Source organism: Scyliorhinus torazame, chromosome 25 (assembly GCF_047496885.1).
Source record: "Scyliorhinus torazame isolate Kashiwa2021f chromosome 25, sScyTor2.1, whole genome shotgun sequence".
Taxonomy (NCBI): domain Eukaryota; kingdom Metazoa; phylum Chordata; class Chondrichthyes; order Carcharhiniformes; family Scyliorhinidae; genus Scyliorhinus; species Scyliorhinus torazame.
The window spans coordinates 9211706-9234248 of NC_092731.1; the positions used below are offsets into that span (position 1 = coordinate 9211706).

The window sequence follows — 22543 nt, forward strand, 5'->3', positions numbered from 1 at the left end:
TATTTCTGCCCCTCATAATTTTATACATCTGGGTCATGTTCCCCCTCAGTTTCCTGTGCTCCAAGAAAAACAACCCCAGTCTATCCAATCGTTCCACAGAGCTAAAACTCTCCGGCCCAGACAACATCCTGATAAAGTCTCCTCTGCACCCTTTGGAATGAGGACACGTTGGAGATCGCAAGTAGCCGAGTTCAAGAACGCCAAATATTACCTAAAAGGAATAGACGTCCACTACATAGACCACCTTTTTGAATTGATTTCATGCATAGAAATTATGGGCACTTCACCGAGTGCCCTGTGCTATGACCAAGCACAGTGCAGCTGGTGAATGCCGGGAAAAGCCTCCCGCATGTTTCCCGGCAGCCTTCACACCTCAAGGGATCTACCCAAGTCCGACGAAGCATCGGAGTCAGGTTTTAAACCGACTTTGGTGAGCTTACCTGAGATCCACCAGCCTCCCGGGATCTACCGGCCTCATAAACGTGGTCCAGACGGAACGGCACCCGGGGGCTCTCCTGGGCTGTCGGAGACCACTGGGTGGTCAGAGTAAGTGCAGGGTGGCCCCCTGGCCCTCCCCTTGGTACATGGGCACCTTGGCACTTTGCCACTGCCACCCTGGCATTGCCAAGGTGCCTGGATAATTGCATAGCTGGCAGGAGCACTACCCTGGTACCAGGATGGCAGTGCAAGGGTGCGAGGGTAGTACTGCCGAGGGTTTGGGATCGAGGAGACTATGCTCATGAAAGGTGGGAGGATTTGCAATTGACACTCAGGAGGCTGACAAGCTGCAACCGCATATACACATTGCCCTCCCACACATACTCATCCCAGCCAACAAGATGACACTGGTTGTGCTGGAGCAAGTCCAACCTGCTGATGGTTTGGCTGGGACCAGAAGGCACCTCGGGGGTGGCTTGGGGTACACGACCCATGGCCCTAAGTTCACAATGGACAGTCAGAGGCGTGCGCAACAGCACGGCTGTCAGCAAACTATGGCAATATTGGACACTTTCTGTACCCCCTCTCTATCCCTCAGCAGCCACGGCGTCGGTCTCATGATTTAAAAAAGAACAAGTGAACTTCGCCATCGGGAATTTGTCCCAGCAGAGGCCCTGGAAAATACCGGATATGGTCCGCTAATCACATGCCAACGCTGTTTACTGTACGTGCGTTCTGGAATGCATTAACGCTGCTTTCGAGGCAACGGAGAATTGCGATTTGACGTGAAACCGGTGCCCGCCACGATTTCAGTGTCAAAACCAATTCTCCGCCCAATCACATTTCCCAATTCCGGCATCGGCCGACAGAGAATCCCGCCCTATGTATTTCCAATGTAGATGAATTAGGAGTAGAAGCAGGCTACTCCAGCTTGATCCGTTATTCAATAAGATCACGGCTCATTTGACTGTAACCTCCCGTCTATCCCCGGCAACCTTTCACCGCCTTGTTTATCAAGAATCTACCTCTGCCTTTTAAATATTCAAAGTTTCTGCTATCTTAAATGGGGGAACCTCTTATTTTTAAACAGCGACGCATAGTTCCAGGTTCTCCCATAAGAGGAAACATACTCTGCACATCCACGCTGTCAATAACCCTCAGGATCTTAAAGGCTTCAATCAAGTTGGCACTTACTCTTTGAAACTCCAGTGGATATAAGCCTAACCTTTCAAACCTTTCCTAATAAGACAACCTACCCATTCCTGGTATTACTTTGGTAAACTTCTCTGAACTGCTTCTAATGCATTTACATCCTTCCTTTAAAAGGGAGAACAAGACTGATACACAGTACTCCTGATGTGGTCTCACCAGCTTTATGTACAATTTGAAGCATTATCTCCCAATTTTATATTCAATTGCCCTTGGATAAATGATAATACTGTATTAGCTTTCCTAATTACATGCTATATACCTGTACACTAGCCTCTTGTGATTCATGCACTCAGACACCCAGATCCATCCACACCTCAGAACTCTGCAATCTCTCACATTTTCGATAATATGCTTGTTTAAAATTCTTGCTGCCAAAATAGACAATTTCCCATTTTCCCATTTATACATCTGCTCGATCATTGCCCACAACTTAACCTATCCAGACACCTTTGTCGCCTCCTTATGTCCTCTTCACAACTTTCCCACCTATCTTTGTATCATCAGCAAATTGAGAAAGCATAACTTTTTTGCCTTCAACCAAGTCCTTTATGTAAATTGTAAAAAGTTGAGGTCCCAACACTAATCCCTGTGGCATATCATGCATTACGTCCCGCCAGCCAGAAAAAGACCCATTTACACCGACATTCTGATTGCTGTGAGCTAGCTCATCTTTGATCTATGCCAATAAATTATCTCCTATGCCATGAGTTTTTATTTTCTGCAATAACCTTTGATGTGGCACCTTATCAAATATCTTCTGGAAATCTAAGTATAGTACATCCACCGGTTCCCCTTTATCCATAGCACATTTGATTCCTTGAATGAACTCAGATAAATTGGTCAAAATTTCACAAAACACATGTTGACTCTGCCTGATTGCCTGGCATCTTTAAGTGCTCTGCTATAACATCTTTAACAGTAGCTTCTAACATTTGCCTTCTGACAGATGTTAAGCTAACTGGCCTGTATTTTTCTGATTTCTGTTCCCCCCAAATTAAACCAATACATCAACTATCTCACTCGCCACTTTTAAGATTCTAGGATGAAATCCATCAGGACCCGGGGATTTACTCATATTAAATAGACCCTAAAGTTCAGTACCCAGGACCAGCCCCTTGTAACACTGAACATTATTTCTAAGCTGCCTGTGTTTGAGAAATCCATCTGAATACTTACCTCGACTTTTTTACTTGCTGTGTTTTATTAGATTTCTGTGGTAACTTGAACATGAAAGGGTAGTCGAAACACGTTGTTGGTTAAGTTAATAAAGTTAATCTTCTTTAATATCTAAAAATAATGCAATTTAAAATACAGCATGGACTCAAAAACGGGAGCAGCAAGCTAAACATCAAAATAACAGTAACAGAATAGAATCAGAACTAATGACATCACAGCACTCACTGATGACATCAGCAATGGATTTAAATAAGAAGATGTATAATAATAACACTCTTTCACATTTCCTGTCAGCATTATTCAATATTCTTTTGAATTTTGCTTCCAGCACAACTGAAATCACAATCCATACTTATTCACCCCTGAATTAATTTATCCAACATCATCCTCACCAGCATCTCATCCTCCACCCTCCTTAAAGACCTGAGACCAAATCTGCACCACCCTTCAGCACTTACGTTCTATTTACCCTGTGACGAAACACCCAAATAAATAGACAGAATTCATAAGCATTCAGGATATTATACTTCAGGTTTAAGAAAATGGATGCAGGCTAACAGTCATTTTTACCCAGAAGCCTTTATACACAGAATGGGCAACACAAAGTTTAGGATTAGACGTTGCTAGATTCTCCGGTCCCCCAGCAGCATGTTTCTTGGCAGCACACCATTTACTGATGGCGGAAATCTCTATTCCTGCCGGTTGTCAATGGGATTTCCTGTGGAAGCCACCTCATGCTGCCGGGAAACCTGCGGGAAGCGGTGCACTGCCAGCGGGGAAAATGAATCCCAACAGCCGGAGAATTCCGGCCAATACTCATAGAACATAGAACATAGAAAAATACAGCACAGAACAGGCCCTTCGGCCCACGATGTTGTGCTGAACCTTTGTCCTAGATTAATCATAGATTATCATTGAATTTACAGTGCAGAAGGAGGCCATTCGGCCCATCGAGTCTGCACCGGCTCTTGGGAAGAGCACCCTACCCAAGGTCAACACCTCCACCCTATCCCCATAACCCAGTAATCCCACCCAACTCTAAGGGCAATTTTGGACACTAAGGGCAATTTATCATGGCCAATTCACCTAACCTGCACATCTTTGGACTGTGGGAAGAAACCGGAGCACCCGGAGGGAACCCACGCTCACACGGGGAGGATGTGCAGATCAGGAACTGAGGAGTATGCAGCAATTACAACTTTCTAGATATTTGCTGAAAACTAATTTTGCTATCTTCTGAAATGCCACAAACATTATAAAATTATCGTCTGGGGTTCATCAACACAAGGACAGTCCACACTACCTTTCGTTCTGCTTTCAAAGGTCATCCAATAGGTCACTGTGGGAGGAGAAAAAAAAAACATGGAATAAAGCTCCAAAGCTGAGGCAAGAATCCTGGGCTGGATTTTCCATTTTTGGGACTATGTCCCCACGCCGTTGTGCAAATTGTGGTCTTTACGTCAGGAACCTGGCGTCAAAAAGCCACAGATTCACTGCCTTGCAGGGGACGTATCGGCAGCTGTCGTGGAGTTTGCAGCTCCACCTGCCGATACGTCCTCCCGCATTTCCGGGTCAGAGGCCGCGCATGCGCACAGTGACGGCCTCCAGTGGCCGCGCCATGCCCCATGGCGGACTCAGCCCGCGGACGTGGACCCCGAAATAGTGCCCTGAATCGGCCGCTCACCCATCCCGGACCGCCCGCCACATAGCCCCCAGTCCCGAATGAGACGTCCCCCTCTGCACCCTGTTTGGCCCTCCCTCGACTGTAGTGGCCATGGACTGAATCCGTAGCCGCCACGTGGGTATCATGGACGGTGGGAGCATAAGTGTTCCATGCCGTCAGGAATTCAGCCAGTCGGGGACGGAGAATAGTGGGGCGGGCCTCAGATAGTCGGCGGGGCGTACTCTCGGAGTCCTGATTTCTTGCGAGGAACTGGATTCTCCGCCCCGTCGCTGAACGCGATTTTGGCGTTGGGGTGTGGAGAATCCAGGCCCTGTTCTCTCATGTAGTAAGAACAAATTTTCATATTCAGTTCCTTTAAACAAATTCCTCTGAGCTATGGAGAGGGAGTGTTCCAATTCCTCAGAGTATATGATCACATGTTTACAAGATAATGAGTAAGGTTCTTCTGGGTTGTCAGATGTTTGCAGCCCGTGTACCCTCTGTGTAATTTCTGCCTAGTTTTCCAGGTTGACAAATACATCCTCTGAAACGAAACAGACGTGCAAACACCGCAACCTGTCTCAGAGCCTCGCTAATATTAGACTGTGTGCCGTCAACACAGGAGGTGCAGCAGTGCCGTTGAAGACAGCCGTCGATAGCCAGCAACTGTTTCCCCAGTGAGACAGCACTCCGAGTATTGGGGACCAGATCGCTGAAATGTTTCTGTATTCCTTAGCTGCCGCCATGGGTTTAAATGGTCCAGGCACAACTCTACTTTTTGTTTTGCTAAGTGTTCTGTTCATTAAATGGTTTCTTAAACACAAACAGCCGTGGAAAGGGAGGCTCCCCCCAGGGCCTTCTGCCCTCCCAATTCTTGGCAACCTATTCCAAGTGGATAGAAGAGCACCAAACAAGTCTCTCATGAAGGTAAGGTGCTGAATACTGCAATGCCCGTTTTTCATTCCAACTTTGTTCCTTTCCTTTAAACGTTTTGACTCATTTGGGAGCATGGTAGCACAGTGGTTAGAACTGTTGCTTTACAGCGTCAGGGACCCAGGTTATATACCTGGCTTGAGTCACTGTCTATGAAGTTTGCACGTTCTCCCCGTGTCTGCGTGGGTTTCCTCCGGGTGTTCCGGTTTCCGCCCACAATCCAAATGTGCGGGTTAGGGGATTGGTCACGCTAAATTGCCCGTAGTGTCCAAAACGTTAGTTGGGGTTGCTGGGTTACGTGATTAGGGTGGTTATGTGGGCTTAAGTAGGGTGCTCTTTCAGGGTCTGGTGTAGACTCGATGGGCTGAATGGCCTTCTTCTGCACTGTAAATTCTATGAAATTCACACTGGCCGGAGTGCCTCTGAGGATTCATCCAAGAAGCTCTTATAAAACTGTTTAGTAAAATTACTGAGTGTCGATGACCCACTAAAGCAAGACTCACTGCCAAACCAAATATTTTCCAACCAATATTCAAACAAGCTATATTTTCCAGCTCAGGTTACTTATACTGCTCAGAAATAAAGGTTGGTGGACTTGTACTAGCGATATTGAGTGTATTACTAGTGTCCCTAAAACTATCCTAACTGAAACTGGCAGACCAAAGTTCCTGTGCAACAGCAATAAAACCGCCTAGTCAGTCATCCATTACTACCCGTGCTTCAGCCCATTTGTTGCTGAATCCCACATTGATGCATTTAAGACCATCAGACGGAGGAGCAGTAGGCCTTTCGGACCATCGGGTCTGCTCCACTTCCATTCTTTAGATTACAGTCATGATCTCCTGGTTGGCCTCCTCTCTTCAAATTCTCATTTTCGTGTTCAAATCACTATATGGCCTCACCACTTCTTTTTCATTCCCAACTCGCTCTGTCATTGGTGGATGTGTTTTCAGCTTTCTAGGTGCCAGTCTCTAGAATTAACTTCTTGAATGTCACCATCTGTGTCTTCTTTAAGATTGATCTCCGCACCAACCTTTCCAACTAAATTTTGGACATCTGTTTTAATATCTGTTGTGTGGCCATCAAAAATGGCCACCCGCAAAGGATAATGGGAATTGTGGTCAGGCTGTGACACAGACAAGACACAGCTTGTGTGTGTTGGTGTTAGATCTACCGTGCGGTACTAACAGCACTTTGCGATTAATAGAACTCAGTAGAAATTTAAGTTAAAACTTCTCAGGTGCAAATAAGAATGGTTTTATTTGTCTTCTATTGATTACAATTGGGAGTCATTGAAAAGTTTAATTCTCGAATACGTCCAGCCAGCATAGGACTCACAGAGAGGCAATTTGTAGACAATTGAAACTTTCAAAGAATCACAGAAATGATTTTCTTGCTTAGGCAAACAGCTCGCAATAACTTTAGAAGTCAAAATCTGAAAATGAAATATGAAAGACAGCGAATAGTTAAATCAAAGTATAGATTGATTCCGGAAAGAGAGAGAGAGAGAATGATCCAGAAAGAGAGCGAGAGATGGCCGAAAATCCATCACGGTTATACTATATCATATCTGTCTTTAGCCATCTAATTACACCCCAATGTAATCCTAATTGGTTTAGGTTAATATCAAATAAATTTGAGTCGAGTGTTAGTTGTCACTCATTTAATAGGAAACATAGATTCTTGGCTGAGCTGAAGAATGAGGTCTGAGCACTCTTTTCTGTATTGGCTGTTAGCCACCTTGTTGTCGTGGAGCTTGCCTTTGGAGAAATGTATTCATTAAAGCGCATGCTCTATCAGAAACAATGTATTTTAAAGTTGTGTTCGAACAATGGCATGCTATCTTGTAAGCTGGATGTTTTGAAATGAATTGTGCTGAATGTGTGTTTTGCTATGAGTGAGTTTTAAAATGGTATTTAATTCTAGGGTCTTAACGCTCACTTTTACCCATTATAGATTACCAGGTGTACTAGAAAATACAGTTTGCAAAAGCAATCTAGACCTATGCAGAAATTTGCACCTGTTGGAGGTCAATCACAGATCTCCCCAGGACAATGGGCTCAGATTGAAACATAACAGCAGTAACAGACTCGGGGGCGCCTATTCACCTTATTTGGGAGTGCATATGTGCCTTGAACAATAATAACCAGAACCCGCCCAGCCATCAAGGTACCCGCCCCTAACTGGCCAGAATCGATGAGGGTGATCGAAATCCTATCGATCCATTGGATCCCGAGTTGGGACCGCCCAAAAGAGCTCGAACGATCGGAGGATAAGAGGAACTGCGTGACCAACGCTCTGTGTCTTTTGGGACAGGCCTCTGCCCCACTAACTGCAGCATATCGACCAGCCAAGTTCAGGGACCCGCGACCGCGACCAGAAGGACGAACCTCAGCCCAGACGTACCTGACAACTTCCAGCCACCATACTTGGGGAACCAGATGAAGGCCTTATCTAACCTGCACAGAGACGGTCACTTGAAAGTTAAGTAAAGGTCATTTAAGCTGTCGTCTAATGTGCAGTAGCGTGTAAGTTATTAAGTATGGAACCAATTCTATGTTTAATAATAAACTATAATTGAACTAATATCCTGGTTGTGTGGTCGTTTGTCCAATACCTGGAACGTACTCGCATCTTGTGGTATTGATAAAGATAGAATATAACTCTGATGGGATTCGACTAGAAGTGACTTTGTTACTCCGAGAGATCCCACAACTTTGATTGAATTGGAATAGGGCAAAACGCACAAGCGCGAGTTCCGTATTGGCCAAATGACCAAATTTCGGAAATGTGCACGAACCACATGAAAAACTAACAGGGAAGGATAGGGTAAACTCTGCAGACTTGCACGCAAATCGAGAGGGATTGTGAACCGGAACATAGCCATAAGCCGTAACCGTTGTTCGATCGACTCCCTAATCCCCTCTTCCAAATTAAATAGTGAGGAAATGGCGACGCAATTGATAGAGAGGAAGATGAATCCGCAGCAGCAAACCGAGGTAGAAGTACTTGACATGTCACAGAAGTGTCCCATATGGGAGGATGTACTAAGGAAATACTTAAAGAGGACAGAATGGCCCTTATGGGCATATCTTTGTGTGAACATCGAATCGGGTCCAGGGAAGATAGGACAAACTTGGTGGGAGGATTTATGTAAAATTTATAAGAAGAATGTAACAAAGTTTAAAAAGCCAATGGCCGTAGTGTGCTGCTTGACGCAGCTAAGAGGAACCGAGAAGGTCTTGGAGACGCTCCGCAGTCAATTAATAGAGAAGGAGGAGGAGAGGAAGAAAAATGAGGAATTCCGGGAGAAGTTAGCCACTAAGGACAGGGAAATTGCGGTTATTAAACGTGCCCACCAGTCCAGTATAATCCATTTTAGCAGCTTCCAAACCCAGTATGACAAGGCCTCCCAGGACACACAATGTGCGTTCACTTAGAGAATAAATGTGCCAATCTACAGGCAGCTTTAAGAACGCTCCACCAGTCCACTAAGGAGCAAAGGCAAAACACCGCTGACCACACCAAGTGCCAGCGAGAAATAGAGAGATTACATGCATTACTTACAGTTCAAGACGGATTTATGTGTACCTTCGGGACAGTAAGGACAGAGGAAGAGGAGATGGCTGATTGGGAAGAGTTACAGGAAAGCGCGCAGTTGTATGTAATTAGATCTGAAAGTCAAAAGCAGCCGCCACCATCCCCAGTAATAAATGCACCAGCCGCACCAGCAGGCCCGGTTGCACAGGTCACACCAACCCCACTGCCCCGGCACCTATGAATCCGGTCACTACAGAAAGAAGGATCGGGAATACTCCAGGTCCTCCTATTACCTCCTAATATAAAGATAGAAGTCAACATTAATTGGTGACTCTGATGGGATTCGACTAGAAGTGACTTTGTTACTCAGAGAGATCCCACAACTCACGGTAACCCAGTTAAGGGATGCATGTAACAAAATTACAACATTTCAGCCCACTGCGGACCCGCATTGCTTCTTTGAAGAGGCGCGCCAACAGAAAATTATGTATGGGTGGGATGAAAGGGAAGAGGTAAAATTAATAGATATGAAACTTGGCCACTCTACGATTAGCTCTACCTGAGCCCCAAAATGTAGGGGGGGAACCCAAGACGAAATGAGGGACACCATATTAATTGCTATTGGTTACAATAGAGGGGAACCTGTAGATGGTTTAAATAAATGTAGACAGAGGAAAGGGGAACATCTGACTGCCTTTGCCGGTCGCCTCTGGATACATTTTAAGGCAGTATTTGGAGACTTAAACCGTGCTAACTTAGATGATGATGTTGCTAACTTTTGGTTGGTTCAAGTGGCTCTGTTTTATAACCTTTGCTCTCGAGTCGCCAGGTACCTTTATGATACCGCCACGAGGTTCAAATTCAAGTAATGATCAATAACTCAACACACCAATTAGTAAGATTCAAATCAGTACACATTTATTATACACAGTAAATCGCTACTCATGCATAAATTCTACTTCTAAGCTACTTCTACAGCTAACAGGCCTATACTTAGCTTCGGACTGGCCCACCAGGTCAGGGGAACAAATGGCCTTTCGTTCAGGTTCTGAGTTTGCGGGATTCAAAAGTGGTATAGACTTGTAGCTAGGAGCGCCTATCTTGTAGCGAGCGTTGACTTAAGACTTATTTCGTTGGAGCGGCAGCTGGACAGGTCACTCTCAAGGGTTGCTTCGCGTTGCTGAGTGACCCTGTCAAGAAGGACGATTTGAACTTGGGGGCTTAACTTTATAGTCCCCAGGGGCATCCCGCCTTTCGCTTGGTTCGATTTCTCCAATACTGGAGCGGTTCCCTGATCGATGGGTGGTCTGGAGGTGTCCGTTAACCTCTTTTGTGTTGGCTCCTGCTGGCGCCGAGGAGTCTGGCTTGGCCTTGTTTATGCCAAATGTTTCGAATGTTCCCGGGGATCGCTCATTAGTATGTAGATGGCTGCTACATTATTATGCAGATGGCTGCTTGTATCGATGCTGTCTGGGCTTTTGCAGAGTTTAATACACAGTAAACTTGCACCTGCTAGTTTCTGCCTGTGTTGGCTGAATTTCCCTTCAGCCTTTGCTGTTCTCCATTTTACGTCGGGAGTTGGCCAACCCAGGTGGCTACAATGAAGTCACTACCAAATGGGCCCGCACTTTAGTTTCACTTGTCACAGAAGCAGGTAGAGAGGCTTGCGCAAACTTCGTCCCCGCAGAGCTGACACATAATGAAGCATGGGTACTCAGACAAATGAGGGCAGAGGAGAGGTCCAAGATCCCAGGGAACAATATCCAAGGTGTCATGAGAATGTCACTTTAAGAAATGTTTGTCTGCTCAAGTTACTGCAGTGATGTCAGAGTGTGGGTGGAGCTGAGCTCTGGCTCTGCTTTTTAGTTTCACTTTGAGAAAAGCTTGAGTGTGTCTGTGTTTTTTGGTTTTGTTTTAGTGTTGGAGCTGCCAGCCAGCCAAAGAAGGTCTAATGTTGTTTCTCTCTGCCATGTAAAGACTATCTCTTGATCATTTGGTGAATTCAGAGTGAGAACTGTTCTCATTAGTGAATTTAAACCTGACGTGCTTCGGTTCAAAGGTGTTTCTTTTGTCTTCTGGATGTTGTTTGGGAAATTATTAAGCATTAATTAGTGTTGTAGTCTTTGGGGGATGTATTTGAATTGATGGTTGCTAAGATGTTCACTGTATGTTTTAAAAAGGTTAACTTGAGTTCATAGAATAAACATTGTTTTGCTTAAAAAAATACTTTTCGATTTCTGCTGTACCACACCTGTAGAGTGGGCCGCGTGCTCCCCATAACCACAATCTAGTAAAAGCTGTGGGTCAGGTGAACTCCATGATACACTTTGGGGTTCTCTAAACCCTGGCCCATAACAAAGAGAACAATATCCAAGGGAACAATACCCCAGAGAGCCATACACAGGGCACGGGGTCCGTCTTATGCGCCCCAAGGGTCATGTTATAGTTATGGGCAATCGGGCCAGTTCGCTCGCGAATGTAGACAAAATCCGCCACCTTATAACTGATACCAAAGACCACAGGGACACACTAACCCCCCACCAAGAAACAATAGGCCTGACCACGATCGCATACCAAGTCAGCAAGAAGGCAACGCTCACACCATAAACGCCTCTGTAGATGATCTTGCATATAACTCCCTCAATTGACGGTGTCTGGCCTCTCTAACGTGGGTCTGTGATACACAATAGAATAATGTCGGGAGGCCGGTAAAAGGCAAAGTCCGGGGACATTTGATTGATTTTCTCTGCGACACAGGAGGCTTCTGGACAACGCTAATTCATCCACCCTGTCCCTCAAAGCGCCATGGCCAATTGTGGACACCATTACACTGAGCGGATTTACTGGGCACATGCAGGAAGGATATATTACAGCCCCTCTACCTGTCCATGTTGGAACAATAGCCACTAATCACCCTGTCGCTCTGGTCGAGCTACCCCCCAACGCAGAGTGCATTTTAGGAATGGATTTCATGAACTCTAATAACTTCTCATTCGTCCCCGTAAATAGGTGTGTATGGCAGATGTCTACCATAACAAGGCTCCTGTAACTATCAGGAGGTGATTATGTAAACAGGATCAATTCAGTGGGAGAATAGTGGTTAAAAGCAAATTACTGTGGATGCTGGAATCTGAAACGAAAGAGAAAATGCTGGAAAATCTCAGCAGGTCTGGCAGCATCAGTAGGGAGAGAAAAGAGCTAATGTTTCGAGTTCGATAACTCTTTGTCAAAGCTAACAGTAAGAAGACTTACAACACCAGGTTAAAGTCCAACAGGTTTGTTTCAAATCACTAGCTTTCGGAGCACTGCTCCTTCCTCAGGTGAATGAAGAGGTAAGTTCCACAAACATATATATAATTAAGTCTTTACAGATCTAGAGATAGGGATAACCCCAGGTTAAAGAGGTGCGAATTGTCTCAAGTCAGGACAGTTGGTAGGATTTCGCAAGCCCAGGCCAGATGGTGGGGGATGAATGTAATGCAACATGAATCCCAGGTCCCGGTTGAGGCCGCACTCATGTGTGCGGAACTTAACTATAAGTTTCTGCTCGGTGATTTTGCGTTGTAGCGCGTCCTGAAGGCTGCCTCGGAGAACGCTTACCCGGAGATCAGAGGCTGAATGCCCTTGACTGCTGAAGTGTTCCCCGACTGGAAGGGAACATTCCTGCCTGGTGATTGTCGCGCGATGTCCGTTCCTCCGTGGTCGCAGCTTCTACATGGTCTCGCCAATGTACCACGCTTCGGGACATCCTTTCCTGCAGCGTATGAGGTAGACAACGTTGGCCGAGTCGCACGAGTATGTACCAAGTGCCTGGTGTTCTCATGTGTAATGGTGGTACCCATGTCGATGATCTGACACATCTTGCAGAGATTGCCATGGTAGGGTTGTGTGGTGTCATGGTCGCTGTTCTGAAGGCTGGGTAGTTTGCTGCAAACAATGGTTTGTTTGAGGTTGCGCGGTTGTTTGAAGGCAAGTAGTGGGGATGGCCTTGGCAAGATGTTCGTCTTCATCGATGACGTGTTGAAGGCTGCGAAGAAGATGTCGTAGTTACTCCGCCTGGTGGAAGTACTGGACGACGAAGGGTACTCTGTCGGTTGTGTCCCGTGTTTGTCTTCTGAGGAATTCGGTGCGGTTTTTTTGCTATGGCACATTGGAACTGTCAATCGATGAGTCGAGCGCCATATCCCGTTCGTACGAGGGCATCTTTCAGCGTCTGTAGATGTCTGTTACGCTCCTCCTCATCTGAGCAGATCCTGTGTATATGGAGGGCTTGTCCACAGGGGATGGCTTCTTTAATGTGTTTAGGGTGGAAGCTTGAGACGTGGAGCATCATGAGGATAGATGTAGCCATCTAAAATGGCCACCCGCAAAGGATAATGGTCACGCTGGGACAAAGACAAGGCACAGCTTGTGTGTGTTGGAAAAAGCAACCTGAACCTATACAGAAACCTGCACCTGCTAGACGTCAATCATAGACCTCCCCAGGACAATGGGACTCAGATTGAAACATAACAGCGAGGCCACATTGGATTTGGTTTTGGGTAATGAACCAGGCCAGGTGTTGGATTTGGAGGTAGGTGAGCACTTTGTAGACAGTGACCACAATTCGGTGACGTTTACGTTAAGGATGGAAAGGGATAAGTATACACCGCAGGGCAAGAGTTATAGCTGGGGGAAGGGAAATTATGATGCCATTAGACGTGACTTGGGGGGGATAAGGTGGAGAAGTAGGCTGCAAGTGTTGGACACACTGGATAAGTGGAGCTTGTTCAAGGATCAGCTACTGCGTGTTCTTGATAAGTATGTACCGGTCAGGCAGGGAGGAAGGTGCCGAGCGAGGGAACCGTGGTTTACCAAAGAAGTGGAATCTCTTGTTAAGAGGAAGAAGGAGGCCTATGTGAAGATGAGGTGTGAAGTTTCAGTTGGGGCGATGGATAGTTACAAGGTAGCGAGGAAGGATCTAAAGAGAGAGCTAAGACGAGCAAGGAGGGGACATGAGAAGTATTTGGCAGGAAGGATCAAGGAAAACCCAAAAGCTTTCTATAGGTATGTCAGGAATAAGCGAATGACTAGGGAAAGAGTAGGACCAGTCAAGGACAGGGATGGGAAGTTGTGTGTAGAGTCTGAAGAGATAGGCGAGATACTAAATGAATATTTTTCGTCAGTATTCACTCAGGAAAAAGATAATGTTGTGGAGGAGAATGCTGAGCTCCAGGTAAATAGATTAGATGGCATTGAGGAACGTAGGGAAGAGGTGTTAGCAATTCTGGACAGGCTGAAAATAGATAAGTCCCCGGGACCTGATGGGATTTATCCTAGGATTCTCTGGGAGGCCAGGGAAGAGATTGCTGGACCATTGGCTTTGATTTTTATGTCATCATTGGATACAGGAATAGTGCCAGAGGACTGGAGGATAGCAAATGTGGTCCCTTTGTTCAAAAAGGGGAGCAGAGACAACCCCGGCAACTATAGACCGGTGAGCCTCACGTCTGTAGTGGGTAAAGTCTTGGAGGGGATTATAAGAGACAAGATTTATAATCATCTAGATAGGAATAATATGATCAGCGATAGTCAGCATGGCTTTGTGAAGGGTAGGTCATGCCTCACAAACTTTATCGAGTTCTTTGAGAAGGTGACTGAACAGGTAGATGAGGGTAGAGCAGTTGATGTGGTGTATATGGATTTCAGCAAAGCGTTTGATAAGGTTCCCCACGGTAGGCTATTGCAGAAAATACGGAGGCTGGGGATTGAGGGTGATTTAGAGATGTGGATCAGAAATTGGCTAGCTGAAAGAAGACAGAGGGTGGTGGTTGATGGGAAATGTTCAGAATGGAGTTCTGTCACAAGTGGAGTACCACAAGGATCTGCTCTGGGGCCGTTGCTGTTTGTCATTTTTATCAATGACCTAGAGGAAGGCGCAGAAGGGTGGGTGAGTAAATTTGCAGGCGATACTAAAGTCGGTGGTGTTGTCGATAGTGTGGAAGGAAGTAGCAGGTTACAGAGGGATATAGATAAGCTGCAGTGCTGGGCTGAGAGGTGGCAAATGGAGTTCAATGTAGAGAAGTGTGAGGTGATTCACTTTGGAAGGAATAACAGGAATGTGGAATATTTGGCTAATGGAAAAGTTCTTGAAAGTGTGGATGAGCAGAGGGATCTAGGTGTCCATGTACATAGATCCCTGAAAGTTGCCACCCAGGTTGATAGGGTGGTGAAGAAGGCCTATGGAGTGTTGGCCTTTATTGGTAGAGGGATTGAGTTCCGGAGTCAGGAGGTCAAGTTGCAGCTGTACAGAACTCTGGTACGGCCGCATTTGGAGTATTGCGTACAGTTCTGGTCACCGCATTATAGGAAGGATGTGGAGGCTTTGGAACGGGTGCAGAGGAGATTTACCAGGATGTTGCCTGGTATGGAGGGAAAATCTTATGAGGAAAGGCTGATGGACTTGAGGTTGTTTTCGTTAGAGAGAAGAAGGTTAAGAGGAGACTTAATAGAGGCATACAAAATGATCAGAGGGTTAGATAGAGTGGACAGTGAGAGCCTTCTCCCGCGGATGGAAATGGCTAGCACGAGGGGACATAGCCTTAAACTGAGGGGTAATAGATACAGGACAGAGGTCAGGGGTAGGTTCTTTACGCAAAGAGTAGTGAGGCCGTGGAATGCCCTACCTGCTACAGTAGTGAACTCGCCAACATTGAGGGCATTTAAAAGTTTATTGGATAAACATATGGATGATAATGGTATAGTGTAGGTTAGATGGCTTTTGTTTCGGTGCAACATCGTGGGCCGAAGGGCCTGTACTGCGCTGTATTGTTCTATGTTCTATGTTCTATAACAGTAATAACAGACTCGGGGACGCCTATTCACCTTATTTGGGAGTACATATGTGCCTTGGACAATAATAACCAGGACCCGCCCAGCTATCAAGATGCCCGCCCCTAATTGGCCAGAATCAATTAGGGTGATCAAAATACTATTGACCCATTGGATCCCAAGTTGGGACTGTGGTGATATGCATCACTGTCAATACACAAGGGGTTAATGTAAATACACTACGACTAAGTAAACACTAGAGGGAGCACCAGAGACGTTGTGACATGCAGACATACAGCTAATGAACACATAGAATACGACACGACCAATGGGCAGTCAAGACACCCAGAGATGACACTCCCACAAGGAGGCATTACACAACCCATATATAAGGACAGGGCACACATGCTCTGTCTCTTTGCACAGGCGACACTTAGAGAGTAGGACAGGGGCAGATCAGAAGCATCACACCCACCATATGGCTTAGAGCAGACTGGTTAGTTAGACTGAGTTACTATAGCAAGATTAGCAGGAGAGTCGAACTCATAGAGAACTGTGCTAATGGTTCAATAAATCACATTGAACTTACTTCAAAGTCTGGAGTATCTTTTGATCAAAGCTGCATCGAGTTGCAGCCTGTGTTATCCCAGAGTACATAACAGAACAGGAACCGCCCAAAAAGAGGCGCAGAAGATCGGAAGATAAGAGGAACTGCGCGACCAATGCTCTGTCTCTTTTGGGACAGCCCTCTGCCCCACCAACTGCAGCATATCGACCAGCTAAGTTCAGGGACCCGCGATTGCTGCTAGAAGGACGAACCTCAGCCCAGACATACCTGACAACTTCCAGTCGCCACACTTGGGGAACTAGACAAAGGCATAATCTAACCTGCACAGAGCCAGTCACTTGAAAGTTAAGTCAAGGTCATTTAAGCTGTTAGATATTGTCTAATGTGCAGTAGCGTGTAAGTTATCAAGTAGAGAACCAATCCTATGTTTAATAATAAACTATAATTGAATTAACATACTAGTTGTGTGGTAATTTTCCAATACATGGAACGTCCTCGCATCTTGTGGTATTGATAAAGATAGGAGTCAACAGTTCCTTGATCTCAGTTCTGGGGCGTCATTCTCCGACCCCCGCCGGGTCGGAGAATGGCCGTTGGCCGCCGTGAATCCCGCCCCCGCCCCCGCCGAAGTCTCCGAAGGGAGAAAAGTCGGCGGGGCGTTAATGGCGCCGCTGCCGCGGAGAATGTCACGGGTCTGCGCAAGGCAGCCCTTCCGGATGGGCCGAAGTCCCGTCGACGTGATGACCGTTCACGTCGACGTGAATCAAACCTCCTTTTCATCGGCGTGACCCGGTGCTCCAGGCTCACGCCGACCAGCGAGGAGGTGAGTGACGGCCTGGGGGGTTGGCTCTGGGCAGGAAATGGCGTGGCCGCAGACTGATTGCGTGAGGAGAGGTGTGTCTCGGCTTGTGTGTGTGTGCGGCGGGGGTGGGGGGGGGTGGGGGGGGGGGGGGTGGTTAGAGTAGGCTGGGCTCCGGGGGAGTGCCGGGAGGGGGTCCGTGCCGGGGTGGAGGTTGGGGGGGGGTCCGTGCCGGGGTGGAGGTTGGGGAGGGGGTCCGTGCCGGGGTGGAGGTTGGGGAGGGGGTCCGTGCCGGGGTGGAGGTTGGGTGGGGGTCCGTGCCGGGGTGGAGGTTGGGGGTTGGGGGGGGGTCCGTGCCGGGGTGGAGGTTGGGGAGGGGGTCCGTGCCGGGGTGGAGGTTGGGGGGGGGGGTCCGTGCCGGGGTGGAGGTTGGGGGAGGGGGTCCGTGCCGGGGTGGAGGTTGGGGAGGGGGTCCGTGCCGGGGTGGAGGTTGGGGGGGGGTCCGTGCCGGGGTGGAGGTTGGGGGAGGGGGTCCGTGCCGGGGTGGAGGTTGGGGAGGGGGTCCGTGCCGGGGTGGAGGTTGGGGGTTGGAGGGGGGTCCGTGCCGGGGTGGAGGTTGGGGAGGGGGTCCGTGCCGGGGTGGAGGTTGGAGGGGGGGTCCGTGCCGGGGTGGAGGTTGGGGAGGGGGTCCGTGCCGGGGTGGAGATTGGGGGGGGGGTCCGTGCCGGGGTGGAGGTTGGGGGGGTTGGGGTCCGTGCCGGGGTGGGTGATGGGAGGGCAAATGAGTTGGTCCACCTGGCCAGGTGCCAGCCTCCAACAGTTGGACCCATGCGGTCCATGCCACCTGGCTGGGGGGAGGAGGGGATATGGGCAATGATGACATGTCGTCGTTCCCCTCCCCCCCCACCAGGCCGTCATGTTTTCAGACCATCCAGCGATGTTGGCCGCCGTGGTGGCAGCCGCTCATGTCTATGTTGCCCTGGATGAGGAGGAGGAGGAGGAGGAGGAGGAGCGTGCCAGAGAGGCGGCGCATGCTGCCGCAGAGGGGCAGGCGGCAGCCGCCCAGGCTGGAGGGACACCTGACCGACAGGACGAGGAGGGGGAGGAGGACGTCGCGGCCCCACGGCAACGGAGGCACCCGAGGGCGCCCCGTGTGTACCGGCCCCGGCAGTCATACCAGGACCTCACGGACCGGGAATGCAGGAGGAGACTCCGGATGAGCCGGGAAACCGTGGCACACATCTGCCACCTGCTGGCACACCTGTCACCGCGTGGCACTGGCGGGGGACACCCTCTCCCCGTGTCCGTCAAGGTTACGGTGGCCCTGAACTTTTATGCAACGGGGTCATTCCAGGCACCGAGTGGGGACCTGTCCGGCATATCGCAGACATCGGTGCATCGGTGCATCCGGGCAGTGACAGATGCCCTTTATGCCATGGCGCACCGCTACATCCGCTTCCCCGTGGACCGGGCCAGCCAAGATGCCCGGGCCGTGGGCTTCTCTGCCGTTGCCGGGTTCCCCATGGTCCAGGGCGCGATCGATGGGATGCACGTCGCCGTGCGGCCACCTGCAGAGAACAGGGCCGTGTTCACTAATAGGAAGGGGACCTATTCAATGAACGTACAGGTGGTCTGCGACCACCGCATGATGATCCTGCACGTCTGCGCCCGTCACCCAGGCAGTGTACACGACTCATTCGTGTTGTCGCGGTCATCCATCCCCGGCATGTACGAGGGACGCCATCCCCGGCTGAGGGGCTGGTTGCTGGGCGACAGGGGCTACCCATTGCGATCGTGGCTGATGACGCCTATACGGAGGCCACGCAATGAGGCGGAGAACCGCTACAATGATGCCCATGTAGCGACAAGGGGAGTGATCGAGAGGTGCTTTGGCGTGCTGAAGATGCGTTTCAGGTGCCTGGACCTCTCTGGGGGCGCCCTCCAGTATCGGTCAGATAGGGTCGGCCGCATCATTGTGGTGTGCTGCGTCCTGCACAACATAGCCCAGCAGAGGGGCGATGTGCCGCAGGCAGAGGAGGGCGGAGTGGAGGAGCAGCAGGAAGAGGCCCAGTCCTCCCCAGATGAGGGGGATGGGGGCAATGGTCAGGGCAGACGGGGTAGACACAGGCGGGTGGCTGTCCACCGTTACCGGCTGGCCCAGCGGGCACGGGACAGACTGATAGACGCCCGCTTCACTGACTAGATGGGCGTGGGAATCGGGTAGTATGGCCACAGACCGCACACCATGACAACAGCCGACCACCCACACCCCCCACCCATCCACCCACCCAGCACCCTCACCCCCCTCCCCAACCCCACACACCCCACCCGCATGCACACCACCCCCCCACCCCCAATTGCCGATCCACCGGCGGCACAATGGGCCGGGCTCACCCAGTTGCGGGTGGACGCGTGTCTATCGCAGGCCATGGAGAATGATGACAACCCGCCTCCGATGAGCTCCTGGCTCTACATCGTTGGACTATGTCTGACCCATGGCCACAGTACCACCATCCACCCGGACCATCCCTGCATGCGGCTGTGACACTGCAGCGCACGGTCCCGTCCTCTGCCCGGGGGATGTTGATGGCGGCCCAGGGGGAAGGGGGCAGACTCACCTGGGGCTGAGGTAAGACCACCCCTCACACACACACTTGCGCTCAACGTACATGACACCCCCGCACACTTTGGACAGAGCACAAAGGCAGCTTCTGTAGGTGTAACATTGACTTTAATAACCAAAGGAGTTCATGCACGTGCCCTAGCCCCTAAAACTCATCTGTGCCCTGCACCCGTGCCAACTTACTCAGTGTCTAATTGTTTGGCCTTACGGGCCCTTTGACTACGTCTAAGTGGTTCCCCAGACGGTACAGCAGAACTGGAGGTGGACTCCTGTGATTCCTGCCCTCTGACACTGGATCCCTTTGGCGGCCGTTTCCTGGGGCGTCCTGGCCTAGATGGGCCAGGCTGCGGCCCGGGCGACTGGGATGGCGAGCTGCCAGCCTGTCCTGCCCGTTGCCCACCCGATGCACCTGGGACGGAAGGGGGGGAGTCCGAGGTGTCGCGGTGTACCGGGACCTCCCCTACAGAGGGAGCCGGGATGGACCACACCACCTCCTCCTCCCTCGGGGTGCCCGATGGCCCCCAGGCCTCTACATGGGTGGGGGATACGAACGGACTGGCCATCCGACGCGCCCCCGACATCTGGCGCTGCCAGTCCTGGAGGCCCGTGCTGGTATCGACAGGGGTCTGCAGGTTTGCAGCCATGGAGCCCAGGGGGTTGTCGAACCCTGTCTGCGACAGTGCGACGCCAGCTCGCACATGGCCACTGGCGCCGATGCCCTCAGCGATGGCCTGCTAAGACTGGGCCATGGCCTGCAGAGACTGGGCCATGGCCTGCAGAGACTGGGCTATGGCCTGCTGAGACTGGGCCATGGCCTGCTGAGACTGGGCCATGGCCTGCTGAGACTGGGCTATGGCGTTGAGCGCCTCTGCCATCTGGCGCTGGCACTGGCTCATGGCCTCCTGTGAGAGGGCAGCCATTTCCTGGGCCACAGATGCCGCCTGCACGGAAGGCCCCAGGCCTCGCAAACCGTTCCCCATGTCTGACACCGTCGCACCCATTGCCTCCACCGCGGACGCCACCCGTGCGGCGTCAGCCTGGGTGGCACGCATGACCGGGACCACTCCCAGCTCCTGGACGCGGGTGGACTCCTCCACCTGCGACCGCAGCCGCCGCAAGCCACCCGTCACCCTATTCGCTCGTCTCCGTGTCGGTGGTTGCATCGGATCTATGTGTGGGTGTGGTAACTGCAGGAACCCGGGATCCATCTGGGCGGCAGATGTTCGCTTGGCCTGGGCTGCCCTCCGACCGCCCGGTCCCTCTGCTGCTCCTACCTCCACCTGCTGTACCGGGACGGCTGTGTTGTGCGCACCAGTGAGTGTACCAGACGCCTCATCACTAAAGTGCCCAACCGTGGTGAGTGTTTCTGCGATGGTGGAGGGTGTTGGTGACAGCAGTGGCGTTGTGTCGTGCTCTTCGTCCCACTCTGAGTCCATGGCACTTTGGGGTGGGGGTTCGTCTCCACCCATCCAGTCTGAGTCACTGTCCGGTATTTCGTCTTCCCGGGTAGGGGTGTCCTGGGTAGTGCTGTCCCGGGTAGTGGTGTCCCGGGTAGTGCTGTCCCGGGTAGTGGTGTCCCGGGTAGGGGTGTCCTGGGTAGTGGTGTCCCGGGTAGGGGTGTCCTGGGTAGTGGTGTCCCGGGTAGGGGTGTCCTGGATAGTGGTGTCCTGGGTAGTGGTGTCCTGGCTCGGATGTGACGGGGGCCTGTGGCTGCCCCCCTCATCGCTGGGTGGACGCTCCCGCACGTGACGGGGGTGTCGTCTCCCTGTTGCTCCAGGTCTCTCCGTCTCCCGTGGTCTCCGAGGGGCATCCTGCGGGCGTCGCATGCTGGAGGGTTCGGGTCTCTCCGTCTCCCGTGGTCTCCGAGGGGCATCCTGCGGGCGTCGCATGCTGGAGGGTTCGGGTCTCTCCGTCTCCCGTGGTCTCCGAGGGGCATCCTGCGGGCGTCGCATGCTGGAGGGTTCGGGTCTCTCCGTCTCCCGTGGTCTCCGAGGGGCATCCTGCGGGCGTCGCATGCTGAAGGGTTCGGGTCTCTCCGTCTCCCGTGGTCTCCGAGGGGCATCCTGCGGGCGTCGCATGCTGGAGGGTTCGGGTCTCTCCGTCTCCCGTGGTCTCCGAGGGGCATCCTGCGGGCGTCGCATGCTGGAGGGTTCGGGTCTCTCCGTCTCCCGTGGTCTCCGAGGGGCATCCTGCGGGCGTCGCATGCTGGAGGGTTCGGGTCTCTCCGTCTCCCGTGGTCTCCGAGGGGCATCCTGCGGGCGTCGCATGCTGGAGGGTTCGGGTCTCTCCGTCTCCCGTGGTCTCCGAGGGGCATCCTGCGGGCGTCGCATGCTGGAGGGTGCGGGTCTCTCCGTCTCCTGTGGTCTCCGAGGGGCATCCTGCGGGCGGTCTGCATCTGCGGGGATGGGTGCCTGGACGTTTGGTCCTGCGATACACAATGAAGCATGCATGGTTAGACATCAGGCAGTGATCAGGTGATACGGGGGAGGGGGATATAGGGGAGGGGGGATATGGGGACGGGCTGTTGGTGGCTCACTTGCTCGTGGGGCCCCGACCTCTGCATCAGCAACCTCCCGGTCCTCAGGTCCGCCAGCCAGTTCCAGGGCCCTTTCCTCGTGTACGGTCAGTGGCCTCTCATCAGCGGGCCCTCCTCCAGTCCTCACATGCTCCCTATTGTTGTGTGCGCGCTTCTCCTGGGGGGGGGGGGGGGGTGGTGGCAGGGGTAAAAGGCAACAGTGTTAGGCAGGTATATGAATGCACGCCATCGGTTGCGCGTGCATT

The 22543-nt window shown here is 50.9% G+C and overlaps 1 protein-coding gene and 1 long non-coding RNA gene across 4 annotated transcripts in view; one reads left to right on the plus strand and one right to left on the minus strand.

Annotated features, from left to right (window-relative positions):
* The window catches only part of LOC140402296 (uncharacterized), a 269290-nt gene that overhangs the window by 61154 nt on the left and 185593 nt on the right, over positions 1-22543 (minus strand). The gene's annotated exons all lie outside the window — the stretch shown is intronic.
* Positions 4976-22543, plus strand: part of LOC140402295 (cytochrome P450 2C38-like) — a 102045-nt gene continuing 84477 nt past the window's right edge. The window contains exon 1 of the mRNA XM_072489965.1: positions 4976-5416. Within this exon, the coding sequence (XP_072346066.1) occupies positions 5207-5416 (210 nt within the window). The 5' untranslated portion in view covers positions 4976-5206. The remainder of the gene's footprint in view (positions 5417-22543) is intronic.